The sequence below is a fragment of the Nanorana parkeri genome, unplaced genomic scaffold (assembly GCF_000935625.1).
Source record: "Nanorana parkeri isolate BGI_ZX_2015 unplaced genomic scaffold, ASM93562v1 scaffold1006, whole genome shotgun sequence".
NCBI lineage: Eukaryota > Metazoa > Chordata > Amphibia > Anura > Dicroglossidae > Nanorana > Nanorana parkeri.
Window position 1 is genome coordinate 118873 of NW_017307274.1, and position 25599 is coordinate 144471.

General features: G+C 42.3%; 1 protein-coding gene across 3 annotated transcripts in view; it reads right to left on the bottom strand.

Annotated features, from left to right (window-relative positions):
* TGFB2 (transforming growth factor beta 2) overlaps positions 1-25599 on the bottom strand; it is a 114314-nt gene that overhangs the window by 24012 nt on the left and 64703 nt on the right. The window contains exon 2 of one of the 3 annotated variants that reach the window (XM_018567103.1): positions 511-553. The exons of the other annotated variants lie outside the window; for them this stretch is intronic. Coding sequence (XP_018422605.1) covers positions 511-553 — 43 coding nt within the window. The remainder of the gene's footprint in view (positions 1-510; positions 554-25599) is intronic. 3 annotated transcript variants of the gene reach the window in all.

Here is a 25599-nt window from a genome sequence, read left to right on the forward strand (position 1 = left end):
GTCTACTGTATCTTCTTCACTGGATTTAAGCAGATTCACTCCACATCCTCTATTAACATTTACCACTGAAAACCCACTGATTTCTGTGCTTATCAGAGTCATAAGATAACCGGTAAGAGGCTCTTTAAGTGGCTGCTAATGGTTGTTATGCCCTCCAGTCTCCGCGTCCTCCATAAGTGAGTCTCTTGGTGTCCTGACCAAGAGGATAACTTACAACAAAAATTCTGAGACCAGCGGGAATAACAGCCATACTCATGAACTTTAGGTATAATTCAGCTGAATACATTTTAGGTGCATCAAAACAAAAGTTATGCAAAGTTATTTTTCTTTATAAAGCAGCCATAGCCTGTGTAGAAAAGACGGTCTCCTGCTTGCATGCAGTAGCTCTGTGTGGAAGCAGCGGTCTATCTGCAAAGGTCAACACACATAAAACAGCAGGGTTCTCCAATCAGCAGGGAGCTTTACTGATTGCAAAGCTATAGGTTTGACTCCACAGGAGGCATGTTTAACACTTCTACCGAAAGGCGACTGCACACAGAGGACAAAAATCCATCTCTACAGCATGCTGGCAGGGACAAGGCTTTTCTACTTAGGCTGTGTCTGCTTTCTAAATAAAACAAACTGTAAAGGCTTGTTCACAACATGTCCATTGATTGAGCTGCTTTTTTTCTGAAACATGACACATAGAAAACAATTGATTTGGTGTCCAGAAACATGCAGCTCAATGACTTAGTGTGAACAAGCCCTTAGGCCCCTTTCACACAAGTGCCTGTCAGTTCTGATCAGCAGATTGGAGAAGTTCAGAACACAAGTCCCCATTGTGACATCCGTGTCTGTCCAGTTTTTTCCCTCTATCTTTTGATGGAGGAAACAAATTAACTTATCGGACCCATATTAGGTCTAATGAGAGTCGGATGTAAATGGACATGTGTCCGTTTATATTAGATTTCCGTCATAATCAGGTCTGCCAAAAGGGAACTTTGTTACATTTGGTTTTCCGGACCTGGTTGGAGTTGGAAGTAATCAGATGTATCTTTTTAGATTTGGCTGCCCATAGACTAACAATGGACTTCAATGAGATCCATCTTTAAACTGACAGACGGACCAGTTTGGACCGCCTGTCTGAAAGGGCTCTTAGACTTGCTATTCCTTTTGTTTTGATGCACCTGTACTATATTTAGCCGATTCAAATGGAAAGTTCAATTGGACATTGGGGGACAGATTCCATGTAGGACTCAGGAGGGATTTTACAAAAGTTTATTTATTTTTTATGAATTGGTGAATGGTGAATGTTGTGAGCACAATATCAACTATCAAACCTTGTCACTGGGTAGTTACACCAGCCATACAACATTCACCTGAATTAGCATCACAGCCTAGAAGGAGAGAGAGCTCAAATCCTCTGAAATGTGTTGGTTGCATGCTTATAAAGCAACAATAAAAGTGGAACAGAATTTTTTGTATCAGACTCTTAACACCCAACCAACAGTCACGTAAATAGGTTAGACATGATAACTATAGGTTTTTTCAAACTAGCAACAAGAAACAATACCGGCGCCTCCACCTGCAAAACAGCCAGTTGTAATGATAATGGACACACTGAAGAGGCAGCTCCCACAGGTCAAGGAGACCGTCAATCTGAGAGACAAAAAACGAAAAAGGGTGCCTCCATAGTGCAAAAACGAAATATCATGATAAAATGCACAACTTGTATTGTATATAGGAAATTTTCTATCGATTTCTATATGCCTTTTTACTACCGACTTTTTGTAAGTACAATACAAGTTGTGCATTTTATCATGATATTTTGTTTTTACACTATGGAGGCGCCCTTTTTCGGTTTTTTTCTCAAACTAGTTTACTTTTTTAAAAATTCTATTTCCCCTTTTTGAGCAAAATGGATATATGATTTCTGCAGCCATTTCCCTTGAACTACATTCTACCACCAAGTTTTTTCTCCCTTTCACAATGACCTAAGTTGTAAAATGACTTGACAGATACCCAATCAATGACATCACTGAAGGAATCGCACACAACCTGATCCATTACATCACTAACCTGAAACAACAGCCTCTTATGAGTGTAATCAGAACATCGCCCATCGCAGAGATTACAGTGACACTCCTGACTAAAGCCAGCCACACTAATACAACACAAAGACTTATGAAGATTTCCAAACGTCATTCACTAGAAGCAATCATCCTGGCTGGTGACCTATGTGCAGTTCTAAAATAAAAATGATACACCTCCTAAAAAATTAAAACAAAGGCACCTTATTCCATGAAAGGAGCAAGCTACAAATGATACAAATGCAGAAATCAAAAAGCTTGACTGCTTCCTTGTCTTCATGTGTCCATTTTTTTCTTTTAGGGTTGGAATAAAAAAAAATGTTCTGTCTAAGCCCAACTCAGACTCCAAACGAAGCATATATTAATATTCAAATTATATTATATTAATCTATCTAGCAGTAAAACAGCGAGAGCCCATAACCTGATATTATCTAATCTTGCTGCTGTTTCATCCTAGATATAGTTGGCCTTTACACGTGTATGTGTATTTAAACCCCAAAACAAATTTGTAATATACTGACATCTACCAGTTCTTAGATAGAGTGGTTGCATTTGTTTTATTTTTTTCCAGCCTTTTTTTTTTTTACTTAATTTTCACTTGGTGGTCCTGTGAATAACACATTGGCTGTCCTATGGTGGCAACTGTCACTCATTCCACTGTATCTATGGGAGGGAGTCATGGTTGTCACTGTAGGCTGTTCTCCTGATTTGGATTACTAACCCCCTACTCTACTCCTCATCTCAATTACATAGTAGGATAGTTTTATATATCAATTAAATACACAGGAAGTTACAAGGACAATAACATTCGGGCAAGATTTTTGTAATTTCAGAAAGTGTATTTAACCTGAAAATAGGAAACTACTGAAGATACAACATCTAAGGCTGGGTTCACACCTAGGCTTATTGAATATGCACGTTTGTCGCCCGTTGTTGCCCGTTTCCGAGGGCTACTTGGCTGTATCCCAATGGAAACGCAAGACCAAAACGCCCCAAAGAAGTACATGTACTTCTTTGGGCGTAGGCCGTTTTGTTTTTCGCGTTCGGACGGGCGGAAATACGGCAAGGTGTGAACCAGACCCATTTAAATACAATGGGATTTAGATGTTTGAGCGTTTTGTAGAGCGTTCGTCGAGCGTTGAACGCGCTACAAAACGTTCAGGTGTGAACCAGGCCCTAAGGATTTTGGGCTTTAGATAAAACTAAATAAGAAACAACCATGACCTCATCAGGAAAACGTTCGGTAAAGCTGCATGAGAAGACCCCCAGTTCACTGCTTAGCTTGAGGGCCCTAGAATTATTACTTGCACTCCGACATTGGCTGTGATATGTAACACATACAAACTCATACACATACCCAATGCGTGTTTGAGTTTGTATGTGCGTATACGTGGGGGCCGGGGACTCTATAGCTGCCTGAACGCTTGTATGCAGTATATCAAAGGCTTCAATTTGTGAAACTTTCCCGCTCCTGAATGCATGCGGCGTGGAGGGGGGGGATGTCACAGAAAAGGACATTTATAAACGCACCCACAGTTATGCAGAATCTGTCTGGCCATTTATTTACAATCTGCCAGGCGGCAAGTAGTTAAAACGTGTGTGGTGTGTGTGTGTGTGGGCGGGGTTGACTGTACCCTTCATAGGTTATTCCTTTAAATAAGTATTCTAGTGCTAAAAAAGAAACCCTTTTCAAGCTACGACATGTCATGCCAGTCCTTGTTTTTTTCAGGGGTTACCCTGTTTCTCAGCTTCATCAACCTGAACAGTGTGACCACATTCTCCAAGTATATGTTTCTGCCTTATATACCTTATTTTAGACCCAGAGATGCCATCGCTGGATTTCTGTGTGCTATATATAGCTTCTTGAAAGCATTACAGCCTTAGTGCTCCTCTCAAGAGCCCTCAACCCTGATGCAAAGCAGTGGGACTCCTCTTGGGAGGCATTATACAAATTTATACAAATATCCAAATGCACTGATGGGTGGATGTCAGTTTGGTGGAGTTCCCAGGCAGGCTGTATTGGCATGCAGACTAAGTCCTGTCTTGCTAGCAATGTTTTATTACATAGGAAGTGGGGAGAACTCAGCAACACAGAAATAAATAAAAATGCTTTTCCCAGAAGATTGAGGAAAAGCTGACAGATTTTTCCTCACTTCCTGTCTGGTGAAACTGTTGTCAGCAGTGTAGGAAGTGAGGGCAAGTCTCTCTAAGGGAGGCCCAGATGGAAGTAAAAACCCCACAGGAATTCCAATCCTTCATTTAAAAGTAGACAATACATTTTTAGCTTGACACCTACTTTAAAAAAAATATTTGAAAATGCCTAAAACGACATAAACATGTTAAAGGTTATAAGAAAATGTCAGTGATTGGGTTTACATACACTGTAAGTTGAATCTTTGTTGGTAGATAATTCCCATCTTATGTGTTTGAACTCTGTAGCCGGTTATGTGGCTGGACTTGACTTTTCCAGTTCTTCATACTGTATGGCGTGACAAGCGTTAAGTACGTTTTCTTGTCCAACTCCCTCAAGATAACCTCACAGAGTCAAATGCAGCCTTGATTTTGGCTCACTCAAGAAAACAGGTCATCAATAACTTGCAGCTATAAATATTGCAGCATAACGTCTGCCGTCAGCCCATTACACAACCGAGATTTCCAACGTTTGTTTGCAAAAGCTGTATGATACGAGACAATACGTAGGCTTTCTATAGCAAGCAGGCTCCAGTCACTGCTAATTAAACGCGTACTGTGTTTATTGCGCTAAGGCGGATGTGGTCATCTTGGGGCCCTCACTGTTGTGGGACTACAAGTTCCAAAATGCCCTGTTGGGTTTTAAAGGAAACCTAAATACTCCTTTTATGAATGTTAGCTGTATTTTGTTATCATGTCCATGCTACCTAATTCTGATTTACGGACCTAGAACATGCACATTAGGAGATCTAACTTTACTCTGATTGACTGCATGCTCATTTGTGATCAAGAAAGTTTAGAAGCATCTGGATTAATATGTGGGATGGGGGGGGCTAGTGTGAGGGTTGGAGTTAGTCTTACAGGGAAGATCGGTGTTAGGGTTACAGGGAGGGTTAGTATGAGGGTAGTTTGGGGTACAGGGAGGGATAGATTGAAGGTCAGAGTTAGGGATAAAGGGAAGGGTAGTGTGAAGGTCAGAATTGGGGGTACAAGGAAGGATAATGTGAAGGTAAGTATTAGGGGTACAGGGAGGGATAGTGTTAAGGTCAGAGTTAGGGGTACAGGGAAGGATAGTTTGAAGGTCAGAGTTAGGGGTACAGGAAGGGATAGTGTGAAGGTCAGAGTTAGGGGTACAGGGAAGGATAGTGTGAAGGTCAGAGTTAGGGGTACAGGGAGGGATAGTGTGAAGGTCAGAGTTAAGGGTACAGGGAGGGATAATGTGAAGGTCAGCGTTAAGGGTACAGGGAGGGATAGTTTGAAATTCTGAGTTAACTGTACAGGGAGGGTTAAGCTGAGCATTAGATTTAGGGTTACAGGGAGTGTTAATATTAGGGTTGAAGAGAGTGTTAATGTGAAAGTTGGTGTTACAAGAAGGAGGAAGGTTAGGGTTACAGGGAGGGTTAGTGTGAGGCTACAGGGAGGAGGAAGGTTAGGGTTACAAGCAGAGGAAGGTTAGGGTTACAGAGAGGGTTAGTTTGAGGGTTAGAATTAGGGTTACAGGGAGGGTTATCATGAAGAGAGCCTTAGCGTAGGACATTGGTCTTTGTGTTGAAAACTACCAACACTAGCATTGAAAGTGAAGGTATTGCACATTTCATGCTTACTACTAGAGTTTAAACTTTGCTTGAAGTTTTCATTTAAAGATGAGCAGAAATACCTCACGTCCTTTAAAAGAAGAAAACAAAATCAGTGTTTTGTTCACACAGTGTCGCGGATATCTGGAAAGTGTCACAATATACTCGATAAACACTCTGTTATTGTGAGAGGGAGGAAAATTGGGTATTTTTGAGGGATTGCTCAACCACAGTTTGTATTATTCAGGATGGTATTATGTGTCCCTACCTTGGGGCAAGGAAACTGAAGCCCAATTATCTCTCCCGCTTGCCTCTGCGTGAGTCAGGGTAAGAAACTCGACAGAGGTTTTCAATTAACCTCATTAACTCTCAGCCCCATCACAGACAGAGAGACGTGTGATAGAGCATGGCTGGTTTAACCTGTCAAGAATATCCAAAGCTATTCCAGATAAGACTAACATGCAGAAGTTAACTTTATTTTTTTTTTTAAATAGGTGTTTGATTGGTTGGTAGTAACCAATAAGAAATCAGCTGTCTTTTTCTAAAAGGCTTCGCTATGATGTGGAAAACCCTTTTACTAAGAGATTATGACCAGCATTGCCTCTACCACTCCTACCCGTATTAATTAGATGTTTTCAAAATCACAATAAATAGCTTTATAAAAGTAACTTAAAAAAACAAATATAAATACAGGATTGATTCTTTCGCAGCAGCCCTGTGCCTATAGGCGGAAGCAATGAGGCAGCTTCCAGAGTATCATTACCAGTATCAAATATAAGCATAGTTACACAGTTTCACAAAATTCTACGCCAGGTCATGAGTAGAGATGAGTGAATTTCTGAACTGAAAGTCTCACTGAAGTCAATAGGAATCCGAACAGGGCTCTGAAAAAGCATTCAGAATTGTTACAGAAGCTCCTGGCATCCTTGTCGGAGAAGATGATGGGGATATAAAAAAAAATTGAAAACTGGGAGACAGTCTAGGGAGATCAGAAAATCTATCAGCAGCTTCTAGTATTCCAGTAGACCCTAAAAAACTATACCAGGAATACCAAGATAGAAAGGTGGGGCCTGATGACACTGGCAGTCAAGCTCATGACTCATGCAACAGCAGAAGCAGTTTGAGCCATTATGGAAACCGTACAGCCAAAAATAACACTGATATTCCAATTTGGCTTGGGACATTCAAAATTCATGAAATTCAGTCCGAATCTTATACTGTCTAAATACAGGGATCAACTTTACTTATGAAGGAGTACAAGAAAAAGTTCAATGTTGAAGAGATAATCCTAGCAGAAGGCTGCTGCTTTGCCTACAGGCCACAGTGATGGAAATCCAGTCTTTGCTCTTTCCAGGTCAGTGAAGTACTGAAGTTATTAGATTAATGAGAACCAGAATTTTTAGAACAAGGTCAACAATGCCTACATATTGTTCTCAGCAAAGGTCTAAGTTTCCATGTGGACTAAAATGTGTTCTATGTAACTTTGGGCAGATACAAATGTGGCAACCACTGTAAATCTTCTTTGGCCAAATCAGGCCAAGAAAATGTTTTTTTAGGGCTGGTGATCCTAACACAGACAGACACCAGGATGAGATAATTTTATCATAGGTAGTGATTCAACGGCAAATGCTTTGGAGCAATATGGTGAGTGAGTGGTCTCTTGCCATACACTGTCTACATAATGGGTCCCATTCTCACTAAGGACATGGAGTTTGGTGGTTCTCCATGTGATTGTATGAGCTTTCACCTACATGAGAGACAAACTGACGATCGTTTTAGACCGCAGTGAGGAGGAAAATCCCAGGCTGGAATTTTTTTCTTGTTTCTTAAATCAACAATTTTGTTGTTGTGCTCAGTTGGAAAAAGCATGTACTGCGAAATGTCTCATCTGTAATTAGAACTTTTATGGTCACAAACTTTTTTTTTTTTAAATGATCATGTATGGTACAGGAATGTATGGAAGAATACAAACAAAGGTTTCTAGTGATATACTTATGAATTTGAATAAACTTTGCTTTGCATTATTCTTTTGTTGAAGCCATAAACCTGTTTAATATGTCTGGAAATCTTGTTCAAGTAACAGGTCTGGAATTAAATATTTAAGGGCTTTTGAATTAAATTAGTTGACTCAACGATGGCAAGATCGAATGCTCTGACAAACAATTTTTTAGAATTTTGTACAAACGTTCAAACAAAATTCTAATCGTGTAAGGCTAGCTTGTGAAGTTGAAGTGTAGTTCCACTTTTGCAGCCCAAGAGGCCAAATTTGGATATTTGTTATGTTCTCATTCACATTGCATCATGAAAAAAAAAATGGCTACTTACCTTAAAGGAGAACTATGAGATCAGTGATTTCCACTCACCTCATAGTTCTAGCCGACCTGTGACAATGAGACTGTCACAGGTCGGCTCAGTAGATCGGGAGGTGAGTGAACACATACCAGGTTCGCTCACCTCTCGATCCTGTCACGGCTTTCTGCCGTGACAGGGGGAGGGGCTGGATTCCCCTCTCCCCACTCCGATCTGCCAGCGCTGACTGGCGGAACGGACGGGGAGGGGGCGGGTACAGCTGGCTCTGCCTATCTAGAGGCAGAGCCAGCTGTCACTCACGCAGAATTTCCATAAGTTATATCCCACTCCTAATAATCAGATCCATCTAGAAGTCTGTAAACTTATTTATTGCATTTGCCCATAGGATGTACTTCCTAAATGCAATTACACAATATCACTCAGCCTTGTGAATATGCATTTCCTCGTGTCACAACTCTAGCAGAGCCTGCCATCTGAACTACAGCTCAACATCTGAACAATGTAACATTATAATTGCTTGCTTGAAGCAATGCATGATGGGATATGTAGCCTTGAGAAATGCAGCACTTCAAGCAGCAGGGAAAGAGAGGCAAAGCACACTGGAATTTCAGGAAGATATTGAAAGTGATGGGCATATGGAAGGTAGCACTCACTAAATAAAAGGGATTTGTTAAGTTAGCTTTGACTGCATTATCAAAAACAACTCTAGTAGGCATACCTACTACAATGCTGATGTTATAACAGGATGGTATTTGCTGTGACTTTACAACTCGTTTAGCACTTTTGAGCAGTTACAGAATTTTTTTCTTTATGGGGAAAAGGATTGTTGATCCAGGGAATATAGATCCGTATGCCTTTCGGGATCAGGAAGGAATTTTTTTCCCCTGTTGGAGCAAATTGATCCATGCTTCATAGGTGTTTTTTCTTGCCTTCCTCTGGATCAACAGTGGATAATTGTGGGCATAGCGTTCTTTTTAGGTTTTTCTTTTTTATATCTCTATAGCTTGAACTCAATGGACTTGTGTCTTTTTTCAACCTGACCGTGTAACTATGTAACTATGCTTTAAGCCATTAACATGAAAGCTGGCCAATGTAAATACCCCATGCCAGTGTTTTATAGTTTGTCCCAACCCCTGCAAATGTCACTTTTGCCGGACAGCATGGTCTGTTACAGGTAGTGGAAAAATAATGGATCTTCTGGCAGGATCAACAGGCAATGTTACAAATGCTAGTAACGGACTGCATCATATACTGTATGTAATTTTTTATTTTGCTCAGATACATTTCAACAGCGGGAGGAACTTTACACCAACAAAGGCAGAGCATGCTCTGGCCCCTCCAAATGATACAACTCTCCACTAAACAAAGTCCAGATGTTCCTGCTGAAAGGCGATGCGGTAACAATATAACAAAGTGGTCAGGAAATTCAGGGTACCTCGGCTGGGGAGCTATTATCGCAATATTACTAACAGAGCCAAAATAAATTAGAAGTTTGGTACAGCTTACATGTTCATCATTAGAAACATTTCATTCCGCACAATTACCAGATAATTTGTGTAACCTGATTATCCTTTTTTTCAAGGGAATCGCCAATTAAACTTTCACTAATAAAGTTGATTTTTGCTCACTGATTAGAACTTTTAGCGATCTTTTAGCAGCTTATGAATATCTCCTTTGTTTAGCTTTAAACCAGTTGACGCACAGTTATTCGAGTTTTGAGAAATGAGAATGGCACACTTTGTGTTGTCTAGGTCATAATTCATATGAAAAAGAATATTAAAAAAAACTGACATTCAAATTGGTTTCAAATAAAAAAAAAGAAATGTTCACTGCTAAATTGAGCAAAAATGGCAAGTGTGAGCTAATATAAACTGGACGCAAACATACAAGAAATGTTTTCATGAACTGAATGCCAAAAATGCTAATTTGACTAAAGTGTAGTGAAAGTCACTTATCAGCTAGAAATGGTTAAGAATAATTCACACATTTGTAATAAATATGGAGGTGTGTACCATAACCTACCTGTAGGGATGCACCGATACCGGTTTTTCGGTTTCGAGTACCGATATTTTTTTCCCGGTACTCACCGATACCGAATACCGATACCGGAAGTCCCATTAAGGAAGTCAGACGGAGTGCAATAACTCACGACCTGGCTTCCTGATTAGCAGGGAAGCCGTCTCCATGCTTCTTCTGGCCAATCAGGAAGCCGGGCGCTGTGTAATGACTCGCTGCCCGGCTTCAAGATACTGGAAGCTTGAGTATCGAGCTAGGCATCGTAGCATTTGGGCGAGTTCGAGTAATCGCCCAAATACTCGGCATCGGCAGCAATACTGGTATCAGTATCGGTGCATCCCTAACTACCTGTAAAGGCTTTCCTTTTCTGATGGGCTCTCTGCAGCAAACCTGTATCCTGCGCTGGCCAGCCCATTTGTTTGACCAGCCGCACCTCTCAGCCTTTAGTTGCCCAGGCACTGAGTCTGCAGCTAGGTCTCCTCCTCCTGTCTCCCGATTGGCCACAGGCTCCTACAGGATGCCCACGGAGATGCCTTGCAGGATCCAGTTGCCAGGCAATGCCCTTGTTCTATAACTCCTTTCAGCCTTGATTGGGCCCTCCTGCCCAAGATGCCTGATATAAACCCCATGGAACTTGCATTCGATGCTTGTTATAGGTTTTTGTATATGCCTGACTAGCTGCATCTGACCTTAGGGTAGGGAATCAGGTCACAATAAATGGTGGGTGTGGTCGGTGTTGCTCTAGGGCGTGGTTTCAGCTCTTCATGGGCATAGTCAAACTAATTCATATGAACTTGTTTAGTTACCAGCTAAAAATACAAACACAAGAAAATGATCCAAGCTACACATTTATCCATTATTATGAATTCTCTTTATATCTCTCTGCTCTGGTTTTAAGTGGTGAAAGTGTCAGTCGTAGGTAGCTGTGAAAACATTTATTTTCGGCTCTGGATTTTTCCCAAACAGTTTTGCTTTGTTTTTCTTTTTACCCCGCTATGCTCTGAAATACAACATCTGGTATCCGCAGAGTCAACTGTTTTCCCGACCTCAATTTAAATTAGCAGCAGAATAATTATTACTCCATGCATTGGCTTAAAATATATTTAATTTTAATCCATTTAGCTCCACCATCTGGGATACAATGTAATCCTATTCAGGTGTTTGACCTATAGAGTGCATTTATGCATTGCACCCTTAATGCGAACCTATGAGGAGAGATACGTAGGAGCTGCCATTGTTGATTTGGTTCTTGAAGATGCAAGCTCCGGAACAGTCATCCTGATCCTGGCTTCACTACCTAGAAAGGTAATGGCCTGAAACAGGCATACAGCCCATACAGTCTAAAATGTTTTAAAGCTGAAACCCGTGCAAAACAAATATTGTCTAAATACATGTTGGTTTCCTTCATACATTTTTTTCCAGATCGGCACAGTAATCAGCATGAAACAACTTCTTTAAATACAGAGTAAACAACTTATTTGACTTGGTCTTAGCCTCGTGCGGTCCCTGTACAGCACAACTCACAGTGGGGGAGGGAGAAGCAGCACAAGGAGCCAATCATGTATATCGCAATGCAAGTGACATGCTAATAGGAGGACAGAGCAGAATGACAGAGATGAGCTCCTCAATGTGCTGCTTCTTCCTTTACTATTCAGTCACAAGGTATGAAGGAGACTAGTAAGTGAACCTGCAGCAAAGGAAGGTCAGATCCCCTTTCCAGCCAGACAGGGCTGTGTTGTGTGGCAAAGGTGCGTACATCTCAGGACTGGATGGACAGAAATGCATATATGGCAGCTGTTTAACCAGCCTAAAGGAATTGTATTTCATCTGTATATTAATCCATTTGCCTGGAGTTCAGCTTTAGCCCTTAGGGCATGTCCACATAATGCATTGCGATAACAAATGGATATTATTTGCGGGATACTGTTATGGTATACATTGGTTTGTTGTGGCCTGCTACATTGCAACGGCATTGTGCTGCCCTGCCTAGTTGCACTGGGGTGCCAAAATATGTGGCACTGCAACCTACAACCTTTGACATTCCATTATTTATACTGTTCTCCACATTTACTTGCAGATGAAGCTGTCCAGAAAAAGTGACAGTTACAGAGGTTTGGACAAACCACATAAGAACCCATTCACACGGAGTTCTGTTTCACTGGACATGAATGTGCCGGATCGGGGGTAATCTGATGTAAATGGACACAGGATAGTTTACATCCAACTCCCCATAGACCACCAAAACAAAACCTGCTGTGTTCATGCTACTGACATACTGCATCATATATTGTATAACAGTAAAGATAAGGAACAAGGGATAGTGCCAAGAGTGTTGTAATTTGTCATGAATGGTTCATGGAGATCTATAGCCAACTCTGTAGTCCTAAGGATCCTTTGTGGTGCTTCTTGTGGAATCATTAAAAGGGATTGAGGAAAGAAAACGGTTATGGACTAATAGATGTCCAAAACAAGTTTTATTTGTATTCAACAAGATATTCCAACACATTTTGGGTTCTACAAGGGCCCCCTTCATCAGGACTACAGGCACATAACTCAAAATATATAGTCATTGACATTATGTAGTTTAGAAAAACATAATAGTGTTTATTGTGTACATATTTATAAGTCCGAACGCTCTGGAACGCAGACATTGTGGTGTGAATCGGCCATTAGCCCTTCACTGCAGAATTTGTAATAATTTTATATGTTATTAATAAATATGTACATGATTTTGTAAACAGTGACATAATATTTTTCTATTTGGAAGTGAAAAGAAAGTGCTGGACCCGTGCGGTTATTCTGTTGGTGTTTCTCACCCAACGGTAGTTACGTTATGTGATTATGGGTGATCTGGCTAACGGGTAGGCAGCTTGTGCAATCCATAGAATGTCCACAATATTATTGGCTCGACAGTGAACACAGTAGATGAAGAAATTGAAGTGCAACACTGATTAAAATAGTCCAGATACAACTTTATTCCATTAGGGTCAGGGGACATTGAAGTAGAGTAGCCCTAATGGAATAAAGTTGTATCTGAACTATTTTAATTGGTGTGGTGCTTCAATTCCTACATCTACTGTGTTAACTGTTGATTTAAGGATACTGTGGAGATCCTTTGGCTTGTGGAAGCTGCCTACCCGTTGGACAGATCAAACATATTTCTACATCTACTGTAATATTCATCTAGACCAGATATTGTTATTGACTATATATTTTGTTGTATGTGTTTGTAGCAAGGATAAAAGGGGACTCTTGTAGACTCTTGATTACAAATAGATTTCTGGAAATCTACCAGTGGAGTGCCGCTATCATCCCTCAACTCTTCTTCTGGACTACAGCATATTTGTCATTTTCTTGGCCAAATTTTCACTTTAAATGCAAAACGGCTTCAATTGCAAAAAAAATTATCTGCTTAAAGTTCAGCATTATCTCACATCCACCCTAACTATATTTTATACAGATGAAAATATGATCTCAGTGAACACAAAACATCAACATTTTAAAGGGCCAAAATCCACACCTAAGTATTTACTGGAATTTCAGTACCAAATGATCCAGAAAAAAACCCCAAATCAGCTATTAACATTGCAAGGATTTTAGAAAACGTAATATAAGCTTCTTACTTGTTTTCCTTCTGTTAATACTGACCTAGGCCATGCCAGTATATATGTACTGAGAATGAATACTTAGGATATTCTGTTTCCTGTAATCACACAGTCTTTCACACATTGATGAGAATATAGATGTGGGGCAACCTGACAGATACAGTATGTCCAAACACAATTTTAAAGCAATTTTGATCAATTTTACCATGGTTTTGTAAAAATGATCAAGGCAACCTACCAACATCCCTAAATATAAATACATAAACTGCTGGACCTCCAGTGATCCAACAAACCCCCTGCTCAATGCTCCAATCAACAATGCTGCTCAGCAAGCATGAGCATTCTTGATTGAAGTACTGTGCTGGGGGCGTGTTGGACCACTGGAGACCTTAAAGAGGAACTTCACCCCTATAATAAAAATTACAACAAAGGCACCTTTAGAAATGTTTAGTATTGGCAATCTATAAACAGACCCTTAATTAATAATTGCCGGCTTTTTATTCTTTCCATGCCTTACTTTTTTTTTCTTTCCTATTCTTTGCATGGTGGCCATTTTTACTTATGACTGATAAATCCATCTCCCTTTACTTCCTGGAACTCTGAGACTGTCTCCTGGAACGAGACAATGCACATCCTCTGAGGGGGGAAAATGCCTTTCCTGAGATCTTGTGAGATTTTGCACTTTACAAATGAGATTTCCCTGGAAGGCACTGGTGATGTAACCTTCCCAGAATGCACCTATGGGACCAGGATTACATCACCAGTGCCTCACTCAATCAGGAAGTGGAAAACAGTAACTAAGTAAAAGCAAAAAATATTTAACTAATGAAGAAACAGGGCTTTAATAGTGAAAGGGGGAAAGGTCCGCTTTAACTGTTTCCCCTTCATGAGACACCTACCTAAATGGGGCTTTTCCCTCTTTGGTTACACAGATCCTTGTCCAAGAGTTATATGTGGCAATAAGTTTCTATTCTTTCCTGTCCCAATGAAAGTAAATGAGAAGGTGACAAGACGTGTCTTTGTTCTAAAAAAAAAAATTGTGAGGTGTTCCTCTTTTCCATCCGGGAAAGTTAAAGAGTATGACGAATTTCTACAACAATGAGCTGCACATAGCTTTACATGTAACAGGACCACTTTCATCCCATACTTGCCCATGACCACAGAAGAAATAAACAGAATCAAAATGAAAAGGTGGCTGTGCTGAAAAAGAAAATAACAAACCATATTACATATAATGTGTTACATAAAAGGTTCACCCAGAGTGCAGATAAAAATGATTGCAAGCCTGATAGTTCACCCCTACCAAGCTGCAGCCACCTGGTCTGATGTAAAGTTGAAGAGATAAATTATTCCAGTGTTTATTGTAGTTTTTAGCTGATGACAACTAGATCACAGAGCTCCAGCCATAGCTCACCCCAGGAGTTCAAAGCTGACTGATTATCACGATAATGCAGCAATTTGTTCAGAAGGCAAAGGTCACAGGTTCTTGGTCTGTCTGCAAGCTGTTGCTTGATGGGAGATGCTCAAGTCTCTGTGGGGGAGAGAAAGGTTCTATTGGATGTAAAAGTGAAGGTCCCGTGAAGAAAGGTTCTCTAGGAAGTATAAATGAAGGTGCTGTTGAGAAAAGTTCTTCAGAAAGGGTAAGTGAAGGTGTTGCAGAGAAAAGTTCTATAGTAGATATTAACGAAAAAGTAGCAGAGAAAGTCTATAGTAAATATAACTGAAGGTGCCGCAGAGAAAAGTTCTATAGTAAATATAAGTAAGGGCCCGTACAGATAGGGTTGCCACCCATCCGGTTTTCACCCGCACAGTCCGGGTTTGGCGTCTTGTGTACGGGTGTCCAGCCAGCGGGCACCCGTACACAAGACACTCTGCTGACACCGGCACTTTAAATTTTCTCGCAGATGCGGCTGCCGAGGTCCTGGGCAAGTGTGATCCACGGCAGCCGCATCTGCCTGAAGCCGAATCTTCCTCTGAGCTGCAGGCAGCCTGTGTCTGTTTACAGGTGCCCGCAGCTCAGAGGAAGAGTTGGGTGGCAAATTCCAATACAGCAGCAATGGATGGCTGGCCCCGCCCATTAGGGGGATGCGGCCGAGATGAAATCACATGGATGATAGCCACGCCCCCTAGAGTGATAAGCCAACACAGGAGATCCCAGGGTGCCGACAACTCTGCAGCGTTGTGGTATGTATAAAGAAGAAATTCAAAACTTAAATGTCATCATCTGAGGACACATAGACCTGTAGCATTTATTTATGTATAAATAAGTGTGTCTGCAGTGTATATTCGTGTAGATGGGGTCAGGGGTCATTAATAAGTAATGTGATTTAAAGAGACCCTGTCACCTCATGCATATCTCAAAACTTTTATTAAAAACTTTTGAATAAAGTAGGTAAGGGAATGCTGGTAATATTCTGCAGTGCTGACTTTTAGTATAATGTATTGCTGGGACTTGTAGTCCTGCATTGCTGGTGGTATTTTGCATACCTGTATGATGCTTATACAGCAATGCAGAATAGCACCAACTATGTAGGACTACAAGTCCCAGCAATGTACTATATTTTTAAGTAGGTATGCACCAGTGCCGATACTGGGTATTTTCCCAAGTACTCATACTCGTGAAAATGCCCCGATACTAAGCGCAGATACCGGTGTTCTATCGGGAACGCCAACGTAGTCGAATTTGCCGACCTCAGCATCTACGCTTGCGCACAGACCAGTATTATCGAGGAAACGCATTTATTTACAAAGTTTTTTGTTTGAATCGTTAATTGTGACCATTAATAATATTCCATCATTCGCTGCCATGGACGGCATATTATTACCGGTCACAATTAACCATTACAAACGAATACTTTGTAAATAAATGCCGGTTTCCTCGTTAATCCCATCTGTGCGTAAATGCAGATACTGACTCGGCGTTCTCGACGGAACACCGGCACTAATATTTTAAACAAGAGGCTGCCTGAGGTCCCACGCTTGCTGGGGACCTCGGCAGCCTTCCTGTTAACCATGCGGTGCCATGTCGGTTGTGGGGCCCTTCATGGTTTCTTGCACCGGGGCCATGAAAGTTCTAGTTACGCCACCATAGCCCATACAGCCCACATGAGAGCCTGCACAGACCACCAGGCCAAGTGGAGACATCAGTGCGTCAACACAGAACAACACAGAGTATGTAGCTCCATATTATTTTATATTGCTGTATAATGTATTGCTGGGATTTGTAGTCCTCTCTAGCTGGTCTCCTCACTCCCTCTCCTGGCTGCCTCTCCTCTATAGTCTAAAAAAAAAGACATTGCTGCGTGTGGCGCTAGAGTGTTCGGGTTTCACTTGAAGAAAAGGTGGCAACCCTACGTACAGACCAGATTCCAGCCTGATTCTGGCCAGAACGCATTGCGGCCGGCTCACTTTTTTGTTGGGGCAGGAGGGGGCGTGGCGGGCCATTGAAGTGAATTTTACCGAGCACAGAATCGGGCCGGAACGCACTGTATTTGGTGTGAACGGGCCCTAAAGGTTCTACGGAGAAAAGTTCTATAGCAAATATAAGTGACGATGAAGCAGAGAAATATTCTATGGGAAGTATAAGCGAAGGAGCTGCAGAAAAAGGTTGTATAGTAAGTAAAAATAAAGATGGTGCAGAGAAAGGTCCTATAGCAAGTATAATGATTGAGAGAAACAGGGAGATAAACAGGGTTCATATACCTCAGGGGTGTGGAATTCATATCGCCCGACGCCAGGGACATGTACTTCCGGGCGCCGGACAAGTGTTTTTTTCGTTGTTTTAGCCCTGCTACGGACTAGTAGCAGGGCTGGTTTTCTTTTCCTAAAATGAACGCCGAGAGCGGCGCTGCGAGCGGGGGACGTGGAGAGCGGGGGGCGTGGATGGAACGTGGAGCGCTGAGAGCGGGGGGCAGGGACAGAGCGTGGAGCGGGGACGGAGCGGGGGGCGTGGAGTAGTGACAGGCTCTGTCACCTCCCTCAGCCTCTGTCCTCGGCGGCCGCTGCTCGTTCCTGTCACAGGAGTTCTAGCAACAGTGCCTGCTAGAACTCCTGTGTTGGAGGTGACAGGTTCAATAAAGAGTACCTGTCACCCATTAAAATGCTATCAAACAGGGGATTGTTAACCCCTGTGTGAAAGCAATACAGTTAAGTTTAAAAAAGAATTAAAGTAAATAATAATAATTAAAAATGTAACTAAATAAAAATGTAAAAAATAAAAAGGCGATAAAGTAAAAATAATAAAACAAATGAAAAAAACAAATAAAAATTTAAAAAATGAAAACCAGCCCCGCTGCCCCCATCTGCATGCGAATAAATGCGCAGTGTTTTCAACTGCGATCGTGTGCAACCGCACGGGCACGGCTGTATTGCAGCAGGAAAACACGCAATCTGCCTGGCACGACTGGGGTGCCATTAGAAAATAATGGCACTGACAGCACAATCGGCAGTGGTGTGCGATCCATGACTGACCGTTCATCGTGCACAAAACCGAGCGGATGGCTGGGTGGTCACGGAATCGCACACCACCGCTGATCGTGCTATCACTGCCATTATTTTCTAATGGCACCCCAGTCATGCCAGGCAGATTGCGCGTTTACCTGCTGCAATACCGCCCGGGCGATCCCACACAATCACAGTTGAAAATACTGCGCGGTGCATGTCGTGAAAATAGATACAGCTACCTTTTTTCAGGGATTGTCACGCAGATGTAACCCCATACATGCGGATGCAACCGCACACGATCGCACGTCCCGGGAATCCCCAAGTCTGCACCAACCCTAAAGGGTATATTCACTTTCCCAAGTAATTTGGGAAAATGGAATTACCTGCACAAATCTCCCTCCCACTATTACTTACCTTTCGGCGAACGGTCCTTCCCGTCCACCAGTACGGGTGTACTATCTGTACCTGTTCCATGTATTCTGAATTTCGCTCGCAAATTGCAAGCACTCGTTGGTCACCGCGGTCACCTCAAGGCACTGACCAATGAGAAGCGCTTCTTAGCACTGCTAAATACGGTTTTGGTTAAAATATTTTTTTTTTTATCAGGACAAGTAAATTGTCATGAGGGACAAGAAGATTCGGCCCCTCGCGTTAGTCCTTGGACAAGTAGTTTTTTCCAAAATTTCCACACCCTTGGACCTCATGTGATATCAACGACGTATTAATTAAATTAAATACAGCCCTGCACTTGCATTGCAAAAGTAGTGCTTTAAAGTAAGCTTCAGTGTCCAACAGCTGTTAACTTCTGGCCATGGCCATCAGCAGAAGCAGAAAAGACAGTCCAGCTGACTGTAGGGATTGGCAGGGATGCTCGAAGCTGCTTGCTAGCAGATGCTTACAGTCAAGCGAACTATCTCTTCTGCCTCTGCTCCTGTTTCTATATCAGGCTTTGCCCCTTTGGATTGGAGTAGAACTCTCACAATTTGCTGCACCATATTTTATTTTACACCCAATGGTCCCTGATATGTTATAATGTGAGCAGACTTTACCTTACAACTCTTGACAGTCCCTGCTTTGTGCCTGGATTTTTTCCTTCTCCAGGAATTTGTGTATCCCAAGATCAGACCAGGTCACCAGAAAGTGATGGGAAATCCAAAATGTTACCGTTCTTACTACAACAGGAATAGAGGAATACATCTCCCAATGAGAATAGCTGTTTAGGGGACATCTGTCTATGATGGGATTTCCCCCTCACTTTGCAGAGATTCCCTCTCACTTCCCAATGTGTCATAAAAAAGAACTATGGCCTAACCTTTTTATTGGCCGTAGTTCTCTTTAGGGTCACAGGAGGACAATTACCATGTCCTCCTGTGACCCAAAACTCACATAGTGGCTGGGAAAGATACCGACGATATTGTCAGGATCCACCCTGCTGCCTGATTGACAGCTGGCTCTGTCTCTCTAGAGGCAGAGCCAGCTGTGCCCGCCCCCTTCCCCATCCATCCCTCCAGTCAGCGCTGGAGGAATGAAGAGCAGAGGGGGGAATTCCTGCAGGGAGCGGTGAATGATAGTCACCACTCTCTGCAAAGAGAAGATCAGGAACTCAGTTCCTGATCAATAGAGCCAACGTGTGACAGCTGCAGTGTCACACATTGGCTCTAATTATGGGAATGAGTGTATTTCACTCTCCCCATAATTCTCCTTTAAGGAAAGGAAGTCAAGGGAAATCTCCCCAACAGAACACAGAAAACCAAAAACAGACTGGGGTTTCACAAATCTCTGGCTTTCAAAGTAAAGATGACACCTGGGTTAGAAGGAAACTAGGCTTTGCTAGTGGTTCCTTGAAGAGGTAGCAGTTTCTGTCAGATAAGTAACCAAAGATGCCAATGCTCTTTTTAGTCATCTGTAAAGTGGGCATTCTTCCAACTGATCACCAACGTAAGGAGCATTCTTCAAACTGACCATCAATGAAAGGAGCATACTTCCCATTGACCACCAACGTAAGGAGCATCCTTCTCGCTGCCCACCAATGTAACAAGCATTCTTCCCACTGCCCACCAACGTAAGGAGTATTCTTTCCATTGACCACCAATGTAAGGAGCATTCGTCCCACTGACCACCAAGGTAATGAGCATTTTTTTCCACTGAGCACCAAAGTAAGAAGCATTTTTTTCACTGACCAGTTCTTTTATTTATTCTTAAATCTCAACTTACAGTTCACGCTGCAGATGTAGTTATAATTAGCAGGAGTTCCCTGAAACTTGAAAGTTATTTGCAAGGTTCCTCCATGTTAAAAAGAAGAAAGGCTGCTTTGTGGGTATGCTTTATTGGAGAGGTAAACCAACATTTGCCTCCCTACCATCTTTACATTAATAACTGCACTACAGGTTCACTTTATTGTCACGCAAGGCACGGTTATTCCCTCTTTAGGTGGATAACGTACCCTTAACTCTGCACTGTGCCATCTGCAGCTACCAAACAAATCTGTGCTAATTCCCCCTGCAAACATTGCACGTCCCTGAGATTTGCATTCCCCTGGCTGTCACCAGCACTGGAAATAAACCTTTCAAACATATTTATAGAGCACTTCCATGTGTCTAACTGCTTCCAATGGACTTCTTTGAAGAGCGAGTTAAAAACAGGATGTCATCTCTCCCCCGGCAGCCTCACACCCACTCGTTCAGTCCTGCAACACTCCTATTATTCCGCTGGCAGCACTGGGAAAGGTGTAGGAGGAAGACAGTCGTGAGTGCTGGAGATAACCCTAATCCCCAGTGTGGGAAAACAAACAATCACTGTCCACCTTTTGTACTGGAAGATACGTGTGGAACTTTGTTTTTTGCCTAGCATTTAGGATTCAGAGGCCTGCCGTGTCTGCTACCTACATTATAGAAGAACTCCAGAAAACATTCCCCACCTGCTTCTTAGTATACACTTACTAAGAAATACCTACGGACTCATTCAACCTTCAGATGCAGCTAAACTCCACATTTGGATGCAGCAGCACTATGAGCTATGGCCACATACAAACTGGGCCATTAGCTGTGTTCAGATTGTGTGCAGCCAGAACCATCAGTCCTGGCTGCAAACTGCCTGCCACCAGGGCTGGCCAAAAGTCCTATTAGCATGTAGCTTCAGGTATGAGCAATTACATGTGAACAGTGTCGACTCTGGTCATTGATTTGTACTGGGTAGAAATCTGGCCATGGTTGTACGCACACACCGAGGGGGCTAGTTTCTCTGCCAGCACGAATCACAATCTCAGGGGCGGTCGTCCATCTGAAGTCCTAACACATTTGTCACTATCCCATGCAAAGTGACTGGCGCTCTTGATAGGGCACCACCAACTCAACCTTGACCCACCCACTGCCACTTACTTTCCCACCACTCCCTAGCTGCTCTTTTAGGGCCTGTGTTGACTGGCTTCAAGCATGTTGTATAACTCTACCAGTCTATGGGGGTGAAAACCTGCTTGAAGCAAGTCAAATGAAGGTCAGCTCCAGGTCAAATGCACATGTCAATGAATTCTGAATAGCAGAAGAATCATCAACATAAGCCTAAACCCTGTATAGACAGGCCCTTAACCCTTGGAAACATGCGGTACTTTCAGGTCCAGGGGTGCATGTCAGCTTCTCCCTTCCTCCTAGCATGCAGTGCCAAACGCCAGGCCAAACAAGCACTGTCTTGTGGAGGTGGCCAAAAGGTTCTCACTTTGACAGCCAAAGTCACACTCTAAACAAATTACTGCATCTTCTGCTTCATGAATGGCTGTGAAGCACTTGTAACACTGATGATCATCAGTGTAATGCTTTTTTACAATGTTGCAGCCGACTAATGCAAATCACATCATCCTCTGCACCAGGTTGTTTCACTGTTAATATAGCTATAGTATTCTTCAGCATGTGAACTTGTAAAATTGCATACAGGTCTCATTATATTAATTTTTTTATTCATTGTAAAAATGGCTAATCAGAAACAGACAAGTTAGCTAAAACTAGTAAGATATTTGCTGTTTTTGCTAAATCAACACATAAAATCAAGGTCCAGTTACTGACAAAGTTGGTTGCATGTCATCTGACATATCAAGGTTTCTCCACTTATTCAAAAATCCAGTCCCATACCCCTATTATTTGGTTTCTGTACCCGCATGGTTTATGGATACCCCTGATCCAGACATTACTGTACTGCATCAGCTCACCCCACTCTGTTTTGTCAGTATTCTGGCGATATCGAAACAAATCTGTTGGTGTTATTGGCACTACTGGTGGTATGTGCTGTAGCGTTAAAGTAGCATTAAAGGAGAACTATGAGGCGAGTGAAAATCCCTCAGCCTCATAGTTCTAGCCGACCTGTGACAATGAAACTGTCACAGGTCGGCTCAATAGATCGGGAAGTGAGCGAACACATGCCGTCGATCGCTCACTTCTCGATCCTGTCCCTGCAGAGAGCCGTGACTGTCATTTCCCCCCTCCCCTGTCCGATCCTCCAGCGCTGACTGGCAGAATGGACGGGGGAGGGGGCGGGTACAGCTGGTTCTGCCTCTAGATAGGCAGAGCCAGCTGTCACTCACACAGCTGGGTGGATCCAGATAGTAACGTCGGGATTCGCCCCGGCTGCGGCTGTAGCTCGCGGTATACTGAGCTTTGGGTGACGGGAGGACGCTAGTTTGTGTCCTCCCATGACCCTTAGGAGAACTATAGGGAAAAGCCCTAACCCCATAGTTCTCCTTTAAAGGCCATTTTTTCCCCCACCCAATGTTAGTGTAAGGACTTACCTTAAATCATGCCTCTTTATTCGAACATCTTCTTCATAGTCCTTTTCAGCTGTCCCTCCAGGGCTGGTGAGCGTCTCCGATCCAGCGCTGACTCCTCTGACCTCCTCTTCTCTTATGTCCCACAGTGTCTGTGCGGGTGCACGCTGCTCCATAGACTTACCTTGTGTTTCTTCTCATCTCCCGGCTGAACATCTGAACTGCGCATGCGCCCGTCCCAAGATCCTTTGCGGCCGCCCGAGATTCTTCAGATGTTCAGACGGGAGTGTGAGGCGCAGACACAGGTGAGTTTAAACCTGTTTCAAAGGGTTTAAAAAAAAAAAGTTTTTGCATATATCTACTGCTTGCTAGCAGTAGATATATGCAACAAAATGTGAGGGTTTAATAACCCTTTAAGGCAGCCCATTAAATATAATGGTCTATCAAAGCACCAAAAAGTCTAGACATGTCATGTCACAAAGTCTTAAACAATGTACTGCAATGCACTAGAATGAATGGCAATGCAGCACAATGCGTGCAAGGTGCATTGTAAGCAAAGCAGCAATGCGTGTAAGTACTTTGCGGAAACATGCAGGCTACTGCAACACAAAGCCTCAAGGTCCATTTAAATTTTTCTCAGTGTGGTGACATGCCTTGTGCTAAGGCAGTCTATTGAAATGGACAGACTGCTAATGCACTCTAAGGTACCAAAGAGTCGGACATGCACCACTTTTGGCAATATAACGCACAACTATATCAACTGTACTGATGGAAATGGGCCCTTAAATGGTATCTATGGTCAAAAACTAACAATAAATATGTATTTTTATATACATTCTATCCCACTCCTAATAATCATATCACGGGGCCTACTGAAATAAAACTCAAAGTCTGAACAATGTACCACTATAATAGTATGTAATCCTATTACAATGCTAACGTAATAGGAATACATATGCTGGGACTTTACAACTCCTTTAGGAAACAAACATTTGTCGCTGCCACTGACAACCAGTTTTTAAAGGTGCACAATGTGGCGCTGTCCTTTCCTTTATTTTGACACTTGATATCAGCAAAATGAATTATAATCGGTTCCTATGGGCTACTGTAGTTTGCACTTTTTTGATATTTGTGCTTTTTTCTGTAGACAGCAGTTGGTATTTATTGACGGGTTCGTTTTTTTTTTTTCTGCAGCTGCACTGGCATGACTCTATATGGCCAATTTTGACACAAATAGTTCTAAGTTGATTTTTTTTTCTTTTAATTAAATGGAGAATGCAAAGTTTATCGAGTGTTAATAGGAAAACTACACAAAATAAAGTATCTGTGTTCTTATAGAGAGCGCTCATCTATTTAAGGGACATTCTGGTTTGGCTCCTGTTACTGAACAACTTGACAGCAGCTATCAGCCAATGTCATCAGAACCCGGACAGAAATGCATTTGTTGCTGGTTAGTGAAATGGGCAGTGGGAGGGGCTTGTCAGGCAGAAAAGGGGCGGAGCAGAGCAAAAGCTACATGCAGCGACAAAAAAACCCGTGTTTGGTAGAACATTTTATTGGCTGTTAGATACCATCGAATTTACATGCATAAAATAGCACTGGCCCATCCGCTGACCATTTTCCAAGAGGCTGTGTGTTCCCTGACCTGGAAAGAAAATGCAGCCAAAGAATCGTTAAAGGAAAACTCCTGGCAAATTGCAGCATTCAGTCTTAAAAGTGAAACTTTGTGACAGCTTTCTGATTTCTGTTCTTTAACTTTACTTCTCACCAATACTTGGGGCCTGTGCTGAGAAATGTAGCTGTATGCAATGCTTCTGGGGTCTCAGCATAAGAAGGGAGCCATTACTTACAATGGCTTTCCAACCAGTAATGGATTGTTAAAGACGAAAAAACATTTCTTCAGCTGCTGGAAGCCAATTCTTTCATCTGAGGTTGGCTGTTCATGATAAGAAAACGGCGAGGGCACATTGCCTTGTGCTGTACAGTATACAGTCTGACCCAAAGCAATCATACCAGATTATATTCACCTGTGCCCAGTATGGGAATACTTTTGTGAGTTATTGTAAATGCAGAATCACAAAACAGAGGACTCATAGTCCTCCAAATGGAACTCTGGAGAAGGGTTATAACACATCAAGGATTTTAATGCTGTGTCTGCAATGGAGAGATTTATACTCCTTGTGACTACACAGAGAGCAATATCAATATTTTAGAAGAAGCTCTGTCAGGTATTGTCATCTATCTACCTATTAGCCCGCATTCACACCTGCATGTTCCATGAACGCGCACCAAACCACAAGCATTGTTGCACATTGACAGAAACGCTGCAGAACGTGAAATGCACTTGCGTTGCCATTCACTTCTAATGGAACCCTAAACGTGGCCAGGAAGGTGCGTGTCTTTCTTCCACTTTTGCATGCAATAAAAGGGGCAGAGTAGCGGAAGCCATAAACGCAGGACACATGCTGCAAAATTTTCTACATGAGCTTTTTTGATGCCTTTATCACGTGTTCAGGCCACATTGAACTCAGCAGTAGATGAATGAGTCAAACACGCGTGAACGTGACGCACGATCCCAGAATGTGCAGGTGTGAATGCGGGCTTGCAGAGATTCTTCCACAATTTATGTCTTGGTGACAGAT